Consider the following 22,449-nt stretch of genomic DNA (forward strand, 5'->3'; position numbering starts at 1 on the left):
TATATATATATATATATATATATATATATATATATATATATATATATATATATATATATATATATATATATATATATATATATATATATATATATATACACACACATATATATGTATATATACTGTAAATATACCTTTCTCTTGGCCTGAGAATAACTTGCCCCAACAGGTCACAAGGCAAGGCTTTCATCTGGATTTACACAACTGATCTCATCCTCATTTCAGGTAGCAGCAATATTCTTAAATGCTTCAAACCCTAACGACAAAAAAAATACTTGAAATCAAATCATAAAAATGCAACAAAACACAAAAGAGAAAAAAAAAATCAAAATGTAGTTGTGCAAACCTACAGCCAAATGACATATTATTATCACCATTATAAAAGCAATTAAATTAGATTCAACAGTCCAGATGCAACACTCTGTGTGAACGCATGCAATCAAACATCCCCCTCTGTCAACCAGGGATGCGGTGAGCAGTGAGTGACAGGTGACGGGAATAAAGTGGAGTGAAAATAAAGAGGGCGCAAAGAAAGAAAACACCTATGGTACAGCGTTTCGTACACTGATCAAGGTTGTTCTGCAAGCCAATTTTACAAAGCCTCTGATTGAAGGAGACAGTGCGATAGCCCTGTGTGTAACCCCGACTGTGTGGATCATCTCTCTGGTAAATCCCTGCTTTAAAGGGGATTCGCTGGAACACCTGGATATACTGTACAGTGGGGCGATTACTTATTCATATACACTGGCTCTGGCCTCTGTAGTTTTAGAAAAAGAAACACCAATACACTGAAATGACATTCGCACAATTGCAAACTGACTCAGTCGTGCCAACACTACCTCGCCGGTGTTAGAAAATTCATTGGTCTGAATCACTAGCGTTAATCATGTTTCCATCACCCCCACCCACAGAACAAATCATCTGTATACATGAAACTTTGGGAAGAGGGCCAGAATGATTATGTGATGATTACGTAGAGGCAAGACCTGTAACAGTAGGTTTGTTCATAAGATGATGAGTCGATTTTTTCTTTTTTTTCCTCATACATTACCTTTTGAAATTTTTTACATAAATGAGACTGAATCAAAACTCCCCCCACCCAGCAGATATGGCATTTCTGATCAAAAATCCCAGATCCCATGTTTGTTTTCATCCCCGGAAAGCATGCTGCGGCCGACCACACTGCGCTGCGCTCTACAACACCAGCTTGCCCACAATGACGCCCACCACAAAGAAGAGCATGATGAGGGCCATCATGCGGGCGCTTAACCCTTCCTCTTTCTTCATGCCGACCGAGGCGTGCTGAGATGACATGACGTTGCTCTTCCTCATCCGCAGACCATCATCCTCCTGACACGAGAACGAGGGGAAGAAAAAAAAGCAAGAGTAAAGAGAGTGAATGAAATAAATGAGAAATGATGAAAGGAAGTGTGTGGGAAGAAGAAGGTGAGGGAAAGGAGCGGTGGGAGAATGAAATGAAGAAAAGGAATGTAGAAATGAGACAAACAAGACACGAAGACAACAAGGGGTTAAAAGACAGTCAGTTTGTCAATCAGTCAATAAGATAAGACAGTATTTATTTATTAGCTCAAAGAAATAGGATCTGCTTAAATCTTCATCTGACCCAATCCCCAGAAGAACGCAGAAGGCGCCAGGCTTTAACACACTTCATTTCCCAGCAGCGGGTGGGGGGGCTCTCTGTTAGTTTAATCTCAGCCGCAGGAGCAGCCAACAGTCGTTCTGCCTCTGGCAAGAACTTAAAGGGGAGGAGGTGGTGTTTGAGGAGAGGACGACTCTTTCTTGGCCATCTGTGGCGTGTATGCATGTGTGTGTGTGTGTGTGAGACTAATCACGAACCCAACCTTTACAAAACCCATTTTTAAACCTTCTTTTATTAATTGTTCTGATTGATGGCATAATCATTGATTCGGAAAATTGCCGTACAAGCTTTGAATCCTGAGGTCTGCCACTGATTATAGATATTAGTATCTGTACTTAATGCAAACCTCAATTCTGAGTTGCTGTCTTAAAAAAGAAAAAGAAAGCCAGGAAAGGGTGGAGGACACCACTTTGTATGACTCAACACTTCTACTTAATTAGCTTATTTGATTGTGAACATAAGTAGAAAATTAATCAAGAAGCAGAAATGGGACTGGATGATGTCACCTGCTAATTTTGACATTTTTTCTTGACTCAGTCACTACAATAATACTTGGATTCAAACCTTAAACTTGACTGAACAACATGCAGTAAAGGTGAAACAGTTAGATGATTAACAGGAAGCAAATCTGTAACAATTATTTACTGGTTGGTAAATGGTAATTGCTGAATTGTTTAAGTCATTAATTGGTTTTAGAGACACTTAATTATGTATTTTCACATATACACACTGTAGCTCTTATTACTTAAGGACACATTGACATGTGGAGTTGCAGGATTTAACACTCAACCCTGTGATGAGTGGATGTCCCACTCTAGCTCCTGAACCACAGCCAAAATTAAGTTTTTTATAAAAACATAATGCAATGCTTTATGGAAGACAAGTTGTGGCTTTGATCATCACACAGTGAAGGCCACAGAATTCATGAGTGAGGCAATTGTTTAAACTATTATTTAGCCTTGATAAAAGGATGAGCGAGGATGCGTCAGGGATTGTATTTACGAGCTGGACTAATTTCCCCGGGGAAACTCTGTGCACCCTTTATTATCTACATAAACACCTGTGCCTTTCATGTCTTAGAAATACAGCAAAATGAAATGCAGAAACAATGCTGACTCTGGTCCTTTCCTCACCCTACTCACTCTGATCTGTTTGTTTTCTTCCCGTAGCCTCTGAGCCTCCATCTGCAGTCGCTTACACTCCTCCATGATCTCCTTTACCACACCGTCATCGAGGGTGGAGCTCAGTGACTTCCCAGGCAGCGCAGAGGAGTCTGACTTCAGCAAGCTGGACGAGATCATCTTGTTGGACTCCATGTCATGCTGTAAGTAGGTTAAAGAGGGACACGTTATAATGCAGTAAGTTGACTGTTGCTGCTAAAATGTTTCCATTGTGATTCTGACCAATGACTTGGCTGGTACACAGGCACAACTTTGTGCTTATATTTGGGTCTTGCATACTGTAATCACACATGGGAGAAACAGTCTCCTCTTTGCGTTTGTGGGTGAGTTCCCCCAGGAGTGCTTTTTTGTAAGTGGATCGAGCTGGTTTCTATTGGCATCATCTCTGTCTCACTGATTCTGTGGAGCACAGTGCCAACTGGAAGCTGTGTGAGTGTATCGTAGAGCTCTTAATGAATTGAAAGCAACTACCATGGTTCTGTTTCTCCTCCTCATGAAGCCACTAGACTCAGCTCATATTGTGATGAAATAATGTCTGTACAGCTGAAAGGAATCAGAGCTCTAAAAGAAATAACAACAACGATATTCTGCAGACTACGAGACGGAACAAAGTGACTTTCTGAAGGCCCACTGATCTCAAGCAGTGTTGCTGAGGCAGTAAGAGAGATGTGGAGGTGGTGGAAAGTGGGACATGATGGAGAAGCTGACAAAGAGGGAATGCCAAAATGAAAAACTATAATAGACATGATGAAAAGAGAAAGAAGCTGAGACAATATGAGAGTGCAAAAAAGAAAGGAAGAGATGACGACTGAGATGGGACCTGTGAAAAAGAGACAAAATGAAGAAGGCACATACAGCAGAGCATTGCAGAGGTGGGGAGCTGTAAAAACAACAATAAACACCAGCGCACCATAAATAATGCAGCACTTCAATGGGACAAATGATAAGGTAAATACGGGTAAACAAACGTTACACTGTAGAGAAAGAAGCAATCAGATGTATTCTTCTGTTACGTTTGGCAAAAACCAGCAGCATTGTAGTACATTCTAGTACTCTCCTCAGGTCAACTAGTGTGATTTAGAAAATAATGGAAAGATGCCATGAGATGTATAATTCTCGTATAAAATAGAGAAGTACATATGCTTACCGCTTTTTCGTTCTCCACTGGCATCTCAAAAACACACCTCAGCTTGGAGTCCATCAGCTCTTCTGGCTTAGCCTCCTTCCACTGGAGAGACAAGAAAAAGGACAAAATGCATCAACACATGATTACTTTCATCGCAACATCTTGTACAACAAATGTGTTAATAAATAAAGGCAAAGAAAGTAAGAATAAATGGTTTGAAGTAGAACAGAGTAAGAACAACAGATGGACTGGAAGAATGTACTTAGTTTCTGGCTACATTTAAGTTACAGTAAAAGAAAAAAGAAACCCATGTTTTGTGTTTTGTTTTTAATTAGTGAGATTGAAGTATTTTTATTCCTTCCTGCTTTATTCATTTTCTGTTTCTACATAAACATTAATCATGGTAATGAGGAAGAGCTAAATAACTAAACTTACCCAATTTTGATAAACAGTATCTGTCTAAATTCCTCTTTTGTTTACAAGGTATAATGGATAGATTTTTAAGAAAGATTAAATAAATAATATTGGGTTCATGAACTACATTCCTTTGGTAAAAGCAGCATTGTCTTTTTTATTAATTTATTACCAACGTGCTTTTTATCTTTTAAAGCACCACACGAAGACATTTCTATTTAACCTTCTCATTTGTACATACTCTGCCAGTGATTTACCAATTCTAGTACCTGTTTTCATAGTTTACAAAAAGCATCAATTTGGCTAAATAATAATGCATGAATCACAAGGGTGATTCACTTTATGTCCATGTCACTATGTCCTTGTTAAAGCAGGCTTGCAATGGAATTTTGAAATACTGAAAGGTACATTTTAGATAAGATTATATATGCATGTTTTGCTTTTAAATCAAAAGACTCTCTGTGTGCTTTAAACACAGTACATTTGCCAAGCTTCAAAATGGGTGGCAAAGGCTAATGGAAATTCCCTAAACTGGCTTGTAATCCACAGTTTACCAGTTTAAATCTCATACCACATGGACATAAACTGTTCTTGGAATTAGACACTTAAGAGGTAGAAATACCTGGGCTTGCCTGGTATGCCACTTGTCTGTGACTACTGCTTTCTCCTGTACTAGTTTTTGCAGTAGTCCATCAGGTTATGGTATTAATTACCAACTGTTCCCTTAGTCAACTTGCACTTTTATTCTTTTCATCAACAATTAGACTATTGTCAGAGAGATCTACTCTGTCCATTGTTCTTTGGCTCCACATCGCATGTGAAACAACAATGGACCAAAACTTACCAGTGTGAAGACTTTAGTCTCCCTCTGTTGTGCTCCTCTTACAGCCCCATCTCAAGAATCTGCTTTGAAGTCTAACCTCTGTTACCGTCACGGGTGATACACAATAACCCACTGGAGTTCAGGCTCAGCCTCAGTACAGCGTCACTCAGGTTAACTATTTTGATACATTACCACAGTATCACACCACAATCTCAAGATGTTTTAAGACACATTAATAATGATTTACTGAACATATGTTGGCCAGCGATCGCAAAGATGACTCTCAGACCACACAGACTGTTATTACTAAACTGTGCACAATGTGTTTTTTATTGCCGTGTGTCAGTACTGCGACACAGGCTCACACCCAGACTGGAGAAGCAGATTGGCTGCCTCTTTCCTTATTCATTGCATGTATTTCCTGTCCTGGTAAAAAAGGAATTCATCACAATCTATGATTGACTGTGATACATGTGTGTTCAAAGCGTTTTTGCTTTTAAGCATCTGCACACAGGTAAACATACACTGACAGTGATGAAAGATGATATAGACTCACCACTCCCTCCATGTCAGTCATGTCAGGAGGTGCTAGCATGGACTGGACCATGAACTTGTGTTTGCTCTTCTCATTGGGGTCGTAGTCAAAAGGCTGCAGCATAACTGAAATACAATATGACAGTCATTGTCAACGCAGGAAGGAAAACATTTACCCTGCTCACTAAAGGTAATGATTTCAGAATATTTTCACCGAAGCTATATTTTTTTCTTTGGTCTTAATAATTTTTAGAGGGCCATAAAAGTGCAGCTAAGCTACAAGGCTCTGTAGGATTGTTAAAATGACTTGTGACTGGTTCTGAGGTCCTCTGAGGGCTCACATGGTAAACCTGCGAAGAAAATTAATGGGACAGGAAAGAAGAAAAATGCTATTGTTCCATAAGTATTTTTTTTCCTGAATGTTCTCTTTGCTTAGTTTTTCTGAAAATTCAGACACACACTTATGGAAATAAAGAAAGGATGTAATAATCTGAATCTTAGAAGACCTAATTGTGAAATTAACCACTGCTGAAAATTTGATCAGGAAATATAACTGCTACTTCTTCTTGAACAATCTGAGCAACCTCAATGCAGCTTTTGAGTATTGTACTAGAGGGTCATAAAAAAAATACTTAAATTAGGGGAAGAAAAAAAACCTGAACATCTTTAACTCTGAGGAAAAAATGAATAGTTTTCAGAGTAAAATAGTACAAAGCTGTAAATTCAGTGGTATTGAAATTTTAGCACAAATTGTTAAATTAGACAATTAGGAATTCAACTGCTTAAAAGATTCAAAATATTGCTATGATTAGTAGATTCTCTACATATTTGTCCTCTAATTATCGATTGCAAATTTAGGAAAATGAAAAAAAGAAGGCAAACAATGCAGAACTGTCATCAAGTCATGTATGATACAGCTTCCATGAAGACAGTAGTGATTATAACACACAAATTACACATTGTAACTAAATATATATTTGCCTTTAGTTAACAGTCAAAATGAGTAAAAACATGACACATGCAAAACCTGCACCCACCAACAGTGGGAGAACAGGGATATTATGATCTCTTTGTTTTGAAATGACACCCTCAGTTTTATTTCCAAATTTTTCAAACTTCATCTTCCCTTCCCTTCCTCAGGGAGTCTGGAAAATACCTCAGAGCGTCTTGTTAGTTTCATGTGCAGAAAGTATGGCAGACAGGTAGGAACGCAATATGATTAGTGGGTGAAACTTGGCAATAAAGAACAAGGAGTTCTAAATATAAACATTATGATTAGGTCCTTGTTTCATCGTTGGTAGCAAGTTTCCATCACTTTCTTTTTCCCTACTTGTGTGTTCACTCCTCAGATTGAAGCAAAATGAGCGAGTATCAAATACCCATGTATTTGTCAGACTGTAATCTTGGGCCTTCATGTGTTCAAGGCTATGGGGTTGTCCCCACTGTTCAGAAAAAGTGGTTTAGATGAATTTCTATGTTCGTGTTACCATGACGGCGAAACACTGACGGATGGACAAATACCCCAGGGGGTAATCTTTTTAACAGCTTCTAACTCAGTCTTTTTTTCTTTAACATTACATATCGCGCTAACAAAAAGCAGGTGTGGAGTTGGAATTCTACTTTAATCCATCACCACATCAGTCCTCTCAGTCAGTGGTGTGTTATTTGATGTTATTCCAGTGGCTGAGAAGGTATTTTAGAGCTGTAGCAATGATTTACAGTGATCACTTTCTTATGTCAGCGCAGGGGTTTGGAAGTGAAGAAAGGATGAATAAAGTTATTGATGGCTGATCATTTCCCCTTGTGACTTCAGGTTTTAAATCAGGATGTAACTGAAATACATATTTTGAAATCAGCACCAACTATGTCCACAATGCTTGCATGACTCTGTGACTTCGACTGGAAACAAATGTGCTAATTTCAAAGCCAGTGAAGCTATCACGATGGTTTTCATATATGGTACATGCCAATTCTCCCTAGAGTGGAAAACCTCATGTAGTGCACCATTACAGCAATCAGGGTAGTTCAATATTGCAAATCAGAAACAGACGGCACAAACAGATTGAGAACGTCCTGTTTCCGTCAGATCCAATTTGCATGGCCATCTACCTTGAGTCCAACGGGACAATACTGAAGAACAGAGGCATGTAAGTAGTTTGAGCAACACTGAAAGAAAGTGAGCAAAAGCCTTCCTGAGAAGGAAAACTAGCCACCATTGGTGAAAAAGTGATTAACATCATCTTTGATCTACAGCCTCTGAGCACACCTTTACAAAGAGGTTTTACTGCTAATGGCACGATTTAGTATCCTTAGTTCACGCTGGGCCATCATTTATAAAACTCACTGAGGCTAATTGTAGTAAACACGGTCAAGTAGGATGGTAATCGCCTGCCTTCTTGTTGATGATGAATGAAACCATTAGAGGGGTGAGGGAGGAAGGTAAAGAAACTTCCCTTTCCTGTCACTGATTAATTGTGTCCCATGAGAAAAGATGCTCACAACAGAATTATCAGTAACTACTTTACATTGAAGTGCTCACAGAGGTCGACCCGTGGCGCCTGTAAAAAAAAAACAAAGATTACTACAGGCCCTGCTGAAGATGTGAGGATTCATCTGCTAGTAACACATCTTTTGTTTGGTCCATACAATTTCAGGAAATCGTCATAACTGCCCTTTTCTTGAGGCCAAGGCGATGTATACAAATGTCTTGTTTTGTCAAATGATAACAGTAAAACCCAAATATATTCCAGCTACAATTATATTTAAAAAACAGAAAAGTAGCAAATAATCACATCGATTATCAAAAACATCTACACTTGGTGTATGTCAATGCCAAAGCCACTGTGCCATGATTTGATGTTATAAAGAAACCATGCATTTCAAAAAGCATTATGTCACTCAGTTTCAGTGAAAGTATCAAATTTAACACTTTCTTGCTTCTTGTTCACCTACTTCAAGGGAATTCTCCGCAGCATATTGCAGAAAACAAAACCTGTATATGACAATATAACAAAAATAAAGAAACTAATTTGGTGCTAGAACACACTGTAACATCTCACTTTAACAACAAAAGCACTGCACTGCTAAATATATACTGAAAAAGATGAGATGAATTCAACACCAGTATGACACAATGCGACATGAAACAAGATATGATATAATACATTAAGCCATAACACAAGGCTCACTGCTACACCCCTATCTATAGCAGCAACCTTGTCACACCACTTCAGAAAAGCCTGACGTGTAATCAGGTGCTCCCTGTCCACTTTGTTTTGTTTTACTCAACACAAAAACCTGGTCAAAGTTCAGCAAACCTACTGAGACAATGTAGCGTGGGAGTAAGAATGAGAGCAACGTCAAGCAGAGATGTGGAGATACAAGCCTGGAGGGAAAACTCACCTGGATTGTAAAGGCAAACTCATAAAACGTATTCATATTCAGACTTCTCAGGGTAGCAAGCTCTCACGCTCCCGATTGTGCTCTCCTGTGTCTCACTTATTCAAAATTCAAAAGGAAAAAAGTACTGACATATGCCACCAGGCCTTCATCTGGGTGAGGAACAACATATAAGTCGACAGCACTTCAATCCACCACACGTGAAGGAATTTGCTACCACTAAGAAATTGAGTTTTGTTATAAGACCACTTAACTGGTGGGCAAAAGAGCTAACATAGCTTGTGAATATTCAAAAAGATCACTCATGGCCACACACGCTGAAAGCCATGTTTAGCTTTTGAGCAGAAATCTTTCATGAATATGGACTCAGACGTCAGTTAAGGTAAGAGAATCTGTTGTTTTTTGCATTCATTACAGAGACATGCAGGGAATAAATGAAAGTACAAAGCAATAAGGCTAACTGAGACAGCTGCAAGAATAAAACCGAACCGTAATGTTTTATTGTGGAAAGGTGTTTTGCCCCCTGTCTTCTCTGCTATGGTAACATGTCCAGAGTATGTTAGACAAACTCCTGACATATTCCCACAATATGCTCAATATTTATGGACACAAGGATTTTTGAAACATTCATGCCACATATTTTCCCACTGGATGTTGCTGCTACATAACACCAATCAAGCTCAGCACCATTCCTGTGGTCATGGCTACATTCAACATACACAGTTACAGCAGAGCTGAGCTTTAAAAGCACTGTCTGTATCCTTTGCTAAGCCAGCAAATGACACTTCATGGGCTTGTAGGTGGGTATCCAGTGGCATAGTCTTCTCCCTCATCCCAATACCAGTGGATGTCTGTGCAGCTTTTTGTGCTGCTTTGTAAGAAATTACAGGCTAGAAATATGAGACAAGCCCAGCTGCAACAACTAACAAATCCTATACAATCTTCTTAGACAGAGATTATAGATTGATGATGCAGACAAAACACTACCTTTTGCCTGAATACCTTAATACAGATATTGTCATAATATTTTGAGAAAGGTTATTCATTCTTTCGGAATGTCTTCATACAAGAACATTTTCAATTAGTAATGTTGGTATCACAACCAAGACGCTTACATCTTCTGTCCATCCGTCTATTATCTATACAACACTTAATCCACATTAGGGTCGCAGGGGGCTGGGGTCTATCCCAGCTGATTTAGGGTGAAGGCAGGGTTCACCCTGGACAAGTCTATTACAGGGTTACACAGAGAGACAAAAAAGCACACTCAAATTCACACCTACGGACAATTTGGAATCACCAATACACCTCAGCATGTTTTTTGGACTGTGGGAGGAAGTCAGAGAACCCGCTGAAAACAGACGCATGCACAGGGAGAAAATACAATCGCCACACAGAAAGATCCCAGGCCCAGGGCAGGACGGGGATCTTCTAGTTGTGAGGCAACAGTGCTAACCACCAATCCACTGAGCAGCCCTGCACATACATCTTTCCACTGTTAAAATAGTCTGGTGTGCTCAGAGAAGCAGCTTTTAAGACTAGAAAGAAAAACACTTAAATGTGCCTTATGGAGCTTTCTTTAAACAAACAAAACTGCAGTTTAAATTTAGTAATAAACAAAACACAGTGTGTGCATCCTTGAAGTCCAACAAACAGAAAATTTGCAAAGCTGGTTTGTGAAGGTGTTGAAACCTGTGTTGGGCGAGTTAGTTTGCTTGCTACATTTTTCACCACTGCTATTGCTGCTGCATGGATGTTTTTCTTAGTGCATTACTACCATCTAAGGATGAACAGTGTAAAATTATTATGCGTGCTTGTTTTTGTTCCCTCAAAAAAGTCTTCCACAGTGCTACTTGTGTTCAAAAACACCACAGGGTATATGTAGAGTTGTACTGCAGTACTTCAAGACCCTGCACAGCCTCAATGGTGCTTTCAGTCATATTGATACATCAGATCTCTTTCAAGCGGTCTGGGTCTATAACAATGAATCTACCAGTTGATAATCAAACAGGAATAGTTAGTAGAGTTGATGTCGCTAACTTTAATTTAATCTTCTGACAGTCTTTTAAGTGCAACCGAAATGTACATTTACATTACATTAGGATCCGGCCATAGCAAGTCACGTCGATTATGTCTTTATTAGTCTGAATTATTTACAATATATATTTACAATAATTATTTGCTGATTTAAGATGCCATAATCAGGAAGTGGGGTTTCACGTGCCAAATTTAACCCCTTGACGCCCACTGTCACGAATTCGCAACATACCACTTTCATTCAGACTGCAGCCGAGATAGCGTATCCATTCCCCCAATGCTAATTTGTGCATATTCAATACGTACCTCGGAACCTTTTGCAAGCACTGGTTTCTCGTAGGACCGGTTGGAGTGGGACCTATATTATTATATATCTGTTACTATTATTATATATCTACGTATCTATGTTCTATGTGTAATATGAAATAACAATCTCCACTTATTTTAGCATCAGCTGGAAAGCAAAAACACAAACAAAAAAAAGTTTTTTATTTAATTGTAAATAAATTCAGGCATCAAGGGGTTACATGGACTAGAAACTATGCATACCAGCACTGTGCTACTGGGGTTTTGAGTGCACCGAATGATGAAGATGTAAAGGTTACAGGAGATTTATGGAAATACCGGCTAGTACTCTTCATACCCACATACTAATGACACCATTTCTTAACAACTTACATGCATAGGTGAGATCACTTGTTTAATTTAACAAGGTATATTTACAGCAGCAACCCACACCTTACTATTGTCTTTTAGGAACACTGCTTTGATATTACTATGAAAGATTGAGTACTCCCTGAAGACAGGTAGAAGAGAAAGTGGATACAGAATGTGCCTATACATTTGCCATTATGACAACATTCTCAGAAAAGAAGTCCCACTTTAGGACTCAAATCTGTGACTCCTCACAGCCACATAAGGGTGAAACACGATGGCAACTGACAGAGTGGACACAGTTGGTTTGTCGCCCACTGCTGACTGCAGGCATCAGTGACACAGTTTGCAGATGCTGACACCAGATAGGGGAGGTTGTAAAATGATTCTGAGGCTGTAAATGGCAGAGGTGGCATAGTGTGGAAACATTAGCCTGTACCTGTCTCCCTTAAACTGCTCAACTGGGAATGAGGCCTACCAGTACTGCCTTTGCCATGGGGACGTGGCTATATTTTGTAATGGGAGAAGAGTTGTGTGTTCATGGAAAAAGAAGCAACTCCTTAATAGGGATAACATTGGGATAATGTGCCTTCCTAACATGCATTGAGTCATAACCGCATGTACTTTTAAATTTTTTTTTTTTTAAATCAAGATACAAATAAAAAATTACTAACTACTAATGATTAATTTTTTTATTGTCTATATATTCTATAACATCACAACAAAAAACAAACCTTCAAGTTGCTCTTTTTAACATTATAAAACTGGAATTATACAAAAAAAAACTGTACTGGAGAAGCTGCAACCATCAAATATTGGTATCTAATGCAATAAAAGATGTCAGTTAAGTGATTTAAAATCTCAAATTAATTTTCTCTAATTTACTATAATTAAACTATTTGGTTAAGCAACAGCAGCAGCAACATGTTAAAATAGCCGGTAAGTAAATAAGCGAGCAAATAGAGTAACTTGCAGGCATATTTAAAGGCTTTAACTCAGTTCCACTTCTTTAATCCTTACCTGAGACGTTGATTGAGGTGCCTGCATCAATGATTCCACTGTTTGGCCGCACACAGTACCGGCGCGGCGCTGTCGTCTTCACCTTAAAACACACATTCCTGTCTGTAGGGTTGGAGAGCTTGAGATTTGTGGTGACCACGTCTGAGAATGGACCTGAGAAGACGTCAAACACAGTGGACAACGAATAACTCTGGTTTTCACTGCCTAAAACCTTTATTTGATACTACAATTCCGTCTAGAGGAAGCAACCTTAATTTAAATATATGCTAAAGTAAAGGAAAATAAAAGGCTGTCGAGGCAAAAAAAATACCAATCGGCTAAACTTAAAACTACATGAGTCACATTTAATCAGTTACACCAACTAAAACTGGGAAAAGATACATTTTAATTTCGACGTTAGCCAAAGACACTGCAATGAGTTATGATCTCACACACCACAAACATAAATTTCTAAATACCATTCTTCAGTTAGGCTGTCTGAATGCCAAATGGTTGGAAAAATTGATACATGAACCGAGACTGATGGAGGATAAAACTGGCACTGGCAAACTCAAACAAGCTTGTAATGTGTATGAGCTACACAGTGAGAAATTGACTTATTCATCAAAGCTAATGAGTCTACTGATCAAGAAACATCAAAATGTAAATCCATCATAGCTGCTTCAGAGGCAGCAGCAGTTTGTGAAAAAATAACCTAGGACAGACACAGCTTGTTATGCAAAATTAAAATGAAAATATGTTTCACATCACAGAAGAAAGAAGAGCTAGATTCATTTGATTGAGAGGATGCAATACACAGTGCTAGTACTATTGAAACACACATTTTTTGATTGCACTAAACCTAACTGTGATAGTGTAAATACAAAGCATAAACAAGCTAATCAGACCTTTTTAAAACCAAGAAAAATCACAGTAAACTTGCTTACTAACTTCAGAGTAAGGCCAATTAAAATGTGTAACATGTATGCAAACACAATTATACGTGGTCGTTCAAACTGGATGTGACTTCAACTATAATAAATACAATCTTATTTATTTGACCTGACATTTGAATTAACATAGTTTTACTGCCAACTAATGCAATTAATAAGTTTGACTGGAAACTGTCCTCAAGATAAATAACCCAAATCTGTTTTTATATCAAATAATAAGCCCTAATAGGACTCTAACACAACAAGGTTTTCCTTCAACAGTACTCGCTAGACTGATGTTGACAACTGATGTCCACACCATTATTTTGATTAAGAAAATTAATTACAATACCAATTTTAAAGAAGGAATTTTTAGAGAGTAAACTGCGTGTGCAAATCTATAAATCACAGGCTTCTAATAATGCACCACCAAATGCAGAGGAGCTAATGCTGTTTGGTTTCAACTAATTACAGCTATCATTGCAGATGCAGGCCACAGCTCACTGAGGCTCAGATAAAGCCGGCTGCATTAAGCTTGACAGATTTGTCAATAATGCAGAAAACCATTACAAAAAAAGCCACAATAAAATAGCACCATGGCAAATCTAAAAGGTGAGCTAAGGTTAAGTGAAGTATTTATCCAGATTGGAGTAATAGACTGACAGTGTTTTTATAGAGTAAATTCAGTCGCTAATCTTCAGCTAATTTCCAAAATGAACTCCTGCTTGTCCTTTCGACACTCTATGTTCTGATACATTTTTTCAGTCTCAAATTCTTTGTAAAGTTTCCAGTAATTTTTATTGGCTATGAACTATGTAGGAGATCTTAACCCTTTGATGCGCAGTGTGGGCCAGGAGATACCCATTTTCCATTAGATTTGGGTCACTTTTGACCCATGTTGTGCATCAAAGGGTTAAATAATGTCTGAGGTTAAGGGAGTAAAGAGAAATGAGGGCATGGAGGAGGGGAAGGTGGGAGAATAACCAGCAGGCTCAGATAGCTATAAGGAATCACTCCATTTAGCCTTACTACTGTATTCTACAGTGCAGGATTTTTTTTTAACTTAGACAACTACATCAATTTGTAACTACATATTAGGCAATATACAGTATGGAGCCCCATACTTAAATACTGTGACAGAACTCCCTCACAAATCCCTCAAGAACTTTAAGAGGGTTTGCAAGCCTGACTACAATTTCCTGAATTCCTTCATAGCTCACATTCTGACAAAACTACTTGCAAATATGTTAGCTGGCTATCAAACTTGTAAACATTAGTGAAGCCCCCTAACCACGAAGACTCCTTTTACCCATGGGAACAAGCAAGGCTTTATCATGGTCACTTCTACGAAACACACCAATTCAAGCATAACCTTTGGTAAATATGAAAAAAGGCTAAAGAAGCAGTAACAGCTGACTATTAGGGTAATAGTCGTTCAGATGAAACTCAATCAGTCCTGTTATATTGGGGGTCACTGCAAACTGGTGGATTTATCCATCCATTATCTATGCACCGCTTAATCCTCATTAGGGTCATGGGGGGCTGGAACTTATCCCAGGTGACTTGGGGCGAAGGCAGGGGACACCCTGGACAGGTCGCCAGTCCATCGCAGAGCTACATATACAGACAAACAATCACACTCACATTCACACCTATGGACAATTTAGAATACTCAATTAACCTCAGCATATTATTGGACTGTGGGAGGAAGCCAGAGTACCTGGAAAAAACCCAGACATGCACAGGGAGAACATGCAAACTCCATGCAGAAAGATCCCAGGAAGGCCAGGATGCGAACCAGGGATCTTCTCGCTGCAAGACAAAAGCGCTAACCACTACACCACTGTGCAGCCCTTGGTGGATTCAAATAAGCCTTATTGTAAGACTGAACTACGTTTACATTTCAGTCATATTAAGTCTCACACTCAAACCCTGTAAGCCATTTTCTACTAAGGGGGAGGTGTTACTTTGTCCTAACCAATAAGCAGTGACTGACACTGTGACAGTGATAGCTTTTGCTTGAAGGAGGGCATGTTTATCATGTCTGCAAGAGAAATATGCAGATTTAATATTCAAGTTCATCCATTCAATTTGAAATTTAGAGGACATTTTGAAGCTGCTTCTTTGGCTAAAGTACAGAGCATCTTAATCCCAGAACAATCTGGTAAGAGCTGATTGGCTCAGTAATCTTCTCTAGTCTGGGTGATGGATATCCATTAGCACAACACCTGACTTGTTTGAATCACTGCATACATTAGATTTGTCAGCAATTCTTAAATCCAGAGGCACCAGGCACTCATTAAGTACATTTACTGCCCTCGCATTCCATACTCACCATAAGAGCATATAGCACCTAGCGCTTTGATTCCTCCTAAAATGACAAATGACGTGAATGAATTTTCACATCAGGTTTTCTTTTCACTTTGCTGGTAATGATATTAACAGAAAAGTAAAATCTGTTGAAAATTAGAGCTCTTGCATGACATGCATAAATGTAATCTGGCTAATGCACTGACCCTGGAAAAAGCCCAGGGTCTAATGAGTCCTTTTTGATGTTTAAAGCACATGACACATAATGTAGGTTGTGCACCCCCATTGCAACAAATATCATTCTCTGTATAACTTAAACGTCCCCTGACAAAACAACTGTGTTACATATCATTACTTTTTTCCTGTTATTTCTGGCAACAATTGCTTTATTGACCAGAAAGAAACTGTACTACGATAGCTAACTGGCAAACGTTAGTCACTCATGTGTTTTTCCAGTACCTCTAGTGAGAACAGAGCTAATTCATAGTCAAGTGAAGGGCGATGACGAATGAATATACGACTTCCCAAACTTAGCGGATACTTTGCCAATACCACACACTTTAAGGTCAGACTTAAGGAAACAAAGCTTTGTGTATAACTTTACAGTATCATTAAAAACCATGAAAAACTAATATCATAAATAAATTATCCTGTCTGTAAAGCAGGTCCAAATTTATTTGCAGTCAATGTTTTCTGTCACTTTGCTGTCATGAAATGTGTTTGAATCATAAACATCATAGTTAGTGACCTGCCAATATATCAGCAGATAGTCTACAATGGCTGATTGGTGTTTTGATGGTCTGGTAATGTTTATAACTTGTGGTAAAAACATTTTTAAGAAAAGCACAATTCGTGACTTTCTAAAACTGTTGACTGTGAAACTACTATTTGCTCAACAACTTCCAGTCATCCAAAAAAACGTTAAACTTGTGATCTCATTCTACAATTACAAATCCCACAGATAAGCCAGAGTAATTTTTCTTATCATGAACAGCTTTCCAATAAAACAACAAATTAGCTGACTACTGTAGCTATTACAGTGAGGATAAAGTGAGCGGTTGAGAGAAGCACACTCACTCTGCATGAAAACACGGAGCTATTTAAGAATTAGCACATACACCAGATTCAAGATAAAGTATCAGCTCAGAAAACATCTAGAGCAACTGACACTTCCCTTCCCCGCTGAGCAAAGACAGAGAGGAAATTCAGACCCTCACAAGCTTGGCTTGACATCTAAAGGCCTTTAATGAAAAGGACTCACACCACCGACTACTGTACACCTGATCTGCTACTTCCTGAAAGTTTCTTGGGACAGTGTCCAACTCACAAAAACCACAGTAGCTCTAAAAAACTATTATGAAAAGCTGACATTTGAAACTGTTGTCTTACAATGTTGGATTTTATTAATAACAGATAAAGAGTGGGGAGTTTTAGGTAAAGATTTATTAATATAACCCTTAATAAAGACGAAAATGAATAAGAATGAAAAAGTCCAGTGCCTTACATTTAAGAGTATTGGGTCCACAGATGGTGTGAGGCCAATCCAAGTTTCTACTAACAGACCTACTATCTATTTCCTGAGGTTTCACATTGCATGCCTACATATTACTTGGGGTCTGAGTATAGGCATGTGATTTGTGGTATTGTCTAGAATACAAAGACACACAGTTCCATCTGTCTGATTAACAACAAAGCAACAACACATCTGCTTAAACGATTTATATACAGTGCTGTGGACAGGTTTTTGGACTTTAACTTTAGAGTCTTATCCATCCAGTCATAAAGAACTATCTCCAGAAACAAGAACAAGGAGTCCTGCAACAGATGGTATGGCCCCCTCACAGCCTTGATCTCAACATCATGGAGTCAGCCTGGGATTATGTAAAGAGATAGAATCAACTATGACAGCCTAAATTCACAGGATAACTGTGGGAAGCTATCCAGGATGGTTAAATCTAACTGCCAAACACCTTGAAAACCCATCATAAATGTATGTAGGAGAAATAGTGCTGTTTCAAAAGGAAAGGGTGGCTGACATATTTTTCTGTTTATTAAACTTTGTGTGAAGTTCAATGATAAATCTAAACTTTTATCTGCCCTTAACATTTGCACATCGCTGTATATTTAATATAGTAATTTCTGGCTGGCAGGTACAGGTCCATCAAAATCATGTCATAGAACATCTCAAACATGCACCCAGTCACCAGTGCCAAGTGCAAGTAACCATAGCAACAGTGCCTCTACTTGATGGTGAGCTGCCAGTTAAAAAGATGAAGCTGGCAACATATATATATATATTAAAAAAAAAATTTAACTGACAAATCCCATAAAAGGCGAAAACTAACAATGCCCATGTAGTCAAAGCGTGATGCAGATTAGTCCTCTTGGCAAACCCGTAGCTTGATTTCAATGAACATTGCGTATTTTGAGTCAATCGCATATACACAATCATAGTGCTATAAATAGTCACAACTAAACCAAAAGCATATTAACCTCTGGCTGAAAACAGAACCAACAATGCAGTATTTACTAAAAACTACAGTTTCCATCTCTTTGTCCGGGCAAAATGATTTAGTGTCTTCTTAATATAAAAATACAAAGCATTTTTTCAGTAGAATAACATTGGTGGTCTTACCTTATTTTAACTCTCAATGGTTATTCGGACCTTACCAATGGTTAAAAGTGACAGACAAGCTTTAAAAAAAGTTATTTCAGCACAATTTCTCTTTTTGCCTTTTGTAAAGTGGCCACTGTGCAAGAGTGATAACACACTCTGAGGTGCCAGATAAGAGTGGAAAAGAGAAATTTACAGCTGAGGAGACAGTATTGGGCCAGATTCAGGTCTGCTTTGCCAGTTATTTCCAAATATCGAAACACCTCATTGTATATTATTGCTCATACCATTTAGAACTGTGCAGTGGAGCCTATATTACTATCTCCAACAAACTAGTCGCTAAACAATAGTTTGAATCTGAATAGACTGAGAACGTGCTACTACAGTGTAATCATAATAAAATAACACAGGAAATGCCACAGCTGCACATTTGAACATTAAATGCACAGCTTTTATTTTAAGTAGTTTAAAATATAAAGTACTTGCCATCGTATCTGTAGTGTGATCAATCAAATCAGTTTGTTGAGAGCTGCTGAGGTCTAAACCTAATGGCTGATGCTCATCCAACTGCACTAAAATTCAGTGGCTCATGTGACAAACAAAAGCATCATTTTTGTTGCTGCTGTTTAATTTTGGGGTTCTTTAAGCTTCACAAACAGAACAACACTGGTCACAGTTTATTTGGGAGACTTACAGTTCTACAGACATTGCTCCTGATTTGAGGCAACTTACGAACCCTCTATACTTCTGAAAACAGTCTATGATCGGTTAACTTCTTAGTCCCAAGTGCAAGGTGCGATATTTGAAACTGTGGTAGGAGCACTGTAATCTGTACACAACAGATATAACAATACCCTTTAAGTTTATGTAACATTATGGGGGCCTAAAACAACGTGACATCTTGCAGCCAAATACTGAGCTTCACTAAGATGTCAATTACCGACTGTAAAGCCCAAACGATAATAATGGCGGGCATGTTAATGACTTGCAGCTAAAACGAACTGGGTAGCAGAGGTTCTCCAGTTATACCGTCCTGTGAGCTGTCAAGTTATTAAATGACAGCTGGCTGGCCAGCAGAGCGAGTCAGCCAATCAGAGGGCGAGCTAATGTTAGCTAGCTAGACCTGCTAAGGATGTTGCAGCTTATGTGCAATGAAAGGCTATCAATTCAGGAAGGTAGTTACGCTGTCACATATTTATTATGATTGCTGTGTCCACGGGGATATGTACTGCATGTGTTACAGGTATGAAGTGCTTTAGTGGCAGCTGCCGCAGACAAAAAATGTGTGACAGGGCCTGGCTAGCTTAGCCGTCGGAAGCTAATCCAGCTAGCTAACTAGCCAGCTAGCTAGCTGCCGAGATGTCAGTTGACCTGCCGTCCTTTCAGAGCAGCCTTCGTTTGTTCATACGAAGGCAATGTTGTCAAAATATGTACCGCACCCTCTCTCCAGTTTGGCTACCTTAACACTGGTCTGCCCCCCTCCCCACCCAGCACACACTGCTGGCACAGGCAGCTCCCCCCTCCCGTCCACAGTCGGGCCCTCCCCTCTTACCTCGGAATTTCAGTTCGTGTTGAGGCTCCAAGAGCAGAACCTGTTCCGGCCTGGCCATATCCCAACAGCTGGAGCGGGGTGATCACACTGCAACCAGTTCCTGTCGGTTACCCCCGTGTTAGGATGTTGTTGAGTGCTGCAACGTCAGTGGCGGTATTTTATCAATGAATTAGCGGTGGATATCCCGTCCCCCCGGTCACCAGTGCTACTGGAGCTACTAACGGCTGTTGTGATGCAGCAGGAAGGGAGTGAGAGGCAGCCTGGTGACGTCACTGCCTCTGCATAGGAAGAGGAGGAGGAGGAGGAGGAGGAGGAGGGAGGGTGGGTGAGGATGGGTGATGCCGGGGTGCACCCAGGGCTGCTGGGGCCCACCACCTCAGTTTAAAGGGAACCTGAACCCAGCGAGAGGACGCGGCTGAAACATGCAGGTTTTTAGTTAAGCTCAAGGAGTTCAGCGTCTAAGTTGCGTCTAACCACCGTGTTATTCTCAGAGGAGGAAGGAGCAGCACCAGGACCAGGACAGAAAAAACAAACCAACAAAAAAAACTTTATTAGTGTATTCTGCTAATTACTTTTAAATCACTACACAGTCTGGCTCTACTCTACATCTTTTAACTTGGATTGGCTATAATGATAATAATAATAATAATAATAATAATAATAATAATAATAATAATAATAATAATAATAATAATAATAATAATAACCTCAACTCATGGGATCTGAAAATCAACTGGTATAACTTTTTATTCTTTTTCTGATATTCTGCTATTGCTAATTTTAAGACTGTACTGCACTTTTGATGATTTAATGTTGTTTTGCTAGCCTCATGTAACTCCAGTGTTGAATGGTGCTATAGAAATGTTTATTGTACTTTTCTGATTTTCTCACTTTGGGTCTCAAACAACTGTTCAGGTTGTATAATATACAATTTTACGAGGTCTTAAGTTAATTTTTTTTTATCAGTTTAATTTATTAGAGCCTGTAGCAAACCTCAACATTTCAGTTAGTCAGGTTAATTATTCTGAATTTTATATAATATATAGTTTTTTAGCTTTAATAACACCATAACGTCTTAAAATATTTTTTGTTTATCCAGGTAAATTAGAATTTTGTATCATAGTTCTAGGGTTTTAAGCATACTATTATATAATACTGTAGGCTCTTAATACCTTGTTATTTAAACCTGTTAAGTAAATTCAGAATGTTAATCTTATTTCTGTATTGTAAAGCACTTTAGCTCTACGTCTGTTGTTTTAAATGTGTTATATAAATGAATGAAGACTGGATCTGACCCAAATGAAACAACGTGAGAAGTCTAGAGAGTGAACTTTTCTTTGAAACCAATCAAGGAGCAGCAACATGCCAAAACTGATCAGGTGTACTTCTATTAGATGACTGTGGCATGAAAACTAATTTAGAAAAATAGTGGACTAGAAGTAGAAAGTAACCTAAAATGGAACCACTTAGGCAATATACCATTATTTTAAAACTTTAATTCAAGTGCAGTACTTGAGTAAATACGCTTACTTTTACTTTCCACCACCTCAGTCAATGTGAACCATAACATGAAATAATCATAAAGCGTGCAAACTTGCATCTTCTTTAATTACTCCACCAAGGAATGCAGCAGAGTTGTGTGATGCTCGGCGTATGTTTGTCCGTCTGTCTCTCTGTTCGCAACATTACTCAAAAACGGACTATTGAATTTGGATGAAATTTTCAGGGAAGGTCAGAGATGACACAAAGACCCAGTGATTAGATTTTGGCAGTGATGTGGCTTATAGTCTGGATCCACGGATTTGGCAAAGATTTCTGTATCATTGCAAGATAACGGCACAGCGTAACTGTAACTATGACAACAAGTGAACGCTACGTCAGCTGCCTGCTGATGATCACATGATTGTGATCCTACTACAAATCCACCGCTAAGGACTTATCAGGACTTATCTGTCAGAAATGACACGACTAAGCAGCCTCAGCGGAGTACTGCGCTCTCTGAGTGCTGTTCTTGTTTTCATATATGATCATTATAATGATGGATCAGTAGTTGAGCAGAGATTAAACTTTATTTGCACAAGATGGTTTTCTTCAAGTCAAAGCACAACATCCAACTTTTGATGAAAATGTAAAGGTTTTAGAGCAGTCGTGTATATGTAGGCTACAACTGACACTTTATCATCACTGAAACAAAAAAAATTGGCATTTTTATTT

The 22,449-nt window shown here is 38.8% G+C and overlaps 1 protein-coding gene across 1 annotated transcript; it reads right to left on the reverse strand.

Moving 5' to 3' along the window:
- Positions 1-1,043: 1,043 nt before the first annotated feature.
- vapb (VAMP (vesicle-associated membrane protein)-associated protein B and C) lies at positions 1,044-20,486 on the reverse strand. The gene is made up of 6 exons (XM_023286360.3): positions 20,236-20,486; positions 12,849-13,001; positions 5,761-5,864; positions 3,989-4,069; positions 2,803-2,982; positions 1,044-1,350 (listed from the first exon to the last, which is right to left on the reverse strand). The coding sequence occupies exons 1-6, from the start codon at positions 20,291-20,293 to the stop codon at positions 1,195-1,197; spliced, it is 732 nt and encodes a 243-aa protein (XP_023142128.1). The 5' UTR covers positions 20,294-20,486; the 3' UTR covers positions 1,044-1,194.
- Between the last annotated feature and the right edge of the window lie 1,963 nt (positions 20,487-22,449).

This window comes from Amphiprion ocellaris, chromosome 5, assembly GCF_022539595.1.
Source record: "Amphiprion ocellaris isolate individual 3 ecotype Okinawa chromosome 5, ASM2253959v1, whole genome shotgun sequence".
Classification (NCBI taxonomy): Eukaryota; Metazoa; Chordata; class Actinopteri; family Pomacentridae; genus Amphiprion; species Amphiprion ocellaris.

Excerpts from the sequence above, each read along its gene's own strand:
- vapb (XM_023286360.3), bottom strand. The coding sequence starts at position 20,293 with ATGGCCAGGCCGGAACAGGTTCTGCTCTTGGAGCCTCAACACGAACTG. Across the intron at positions 5,865-12,848 it reads CACCTCAATCAACGTCTCAG|TTATGCTGCAGCCTTTTGAC; the intron begins GTAAGGATTAAA and ends ATTGTATTTCAG. Across the intron at positions 4,070-5,760 it reads TGACTGACATGGAGGGAGTG|TGGAAGGAGGCTAAGCCAGA; the intron begins GTGAGTCTATAT and ends TTGTCTCTCCAG.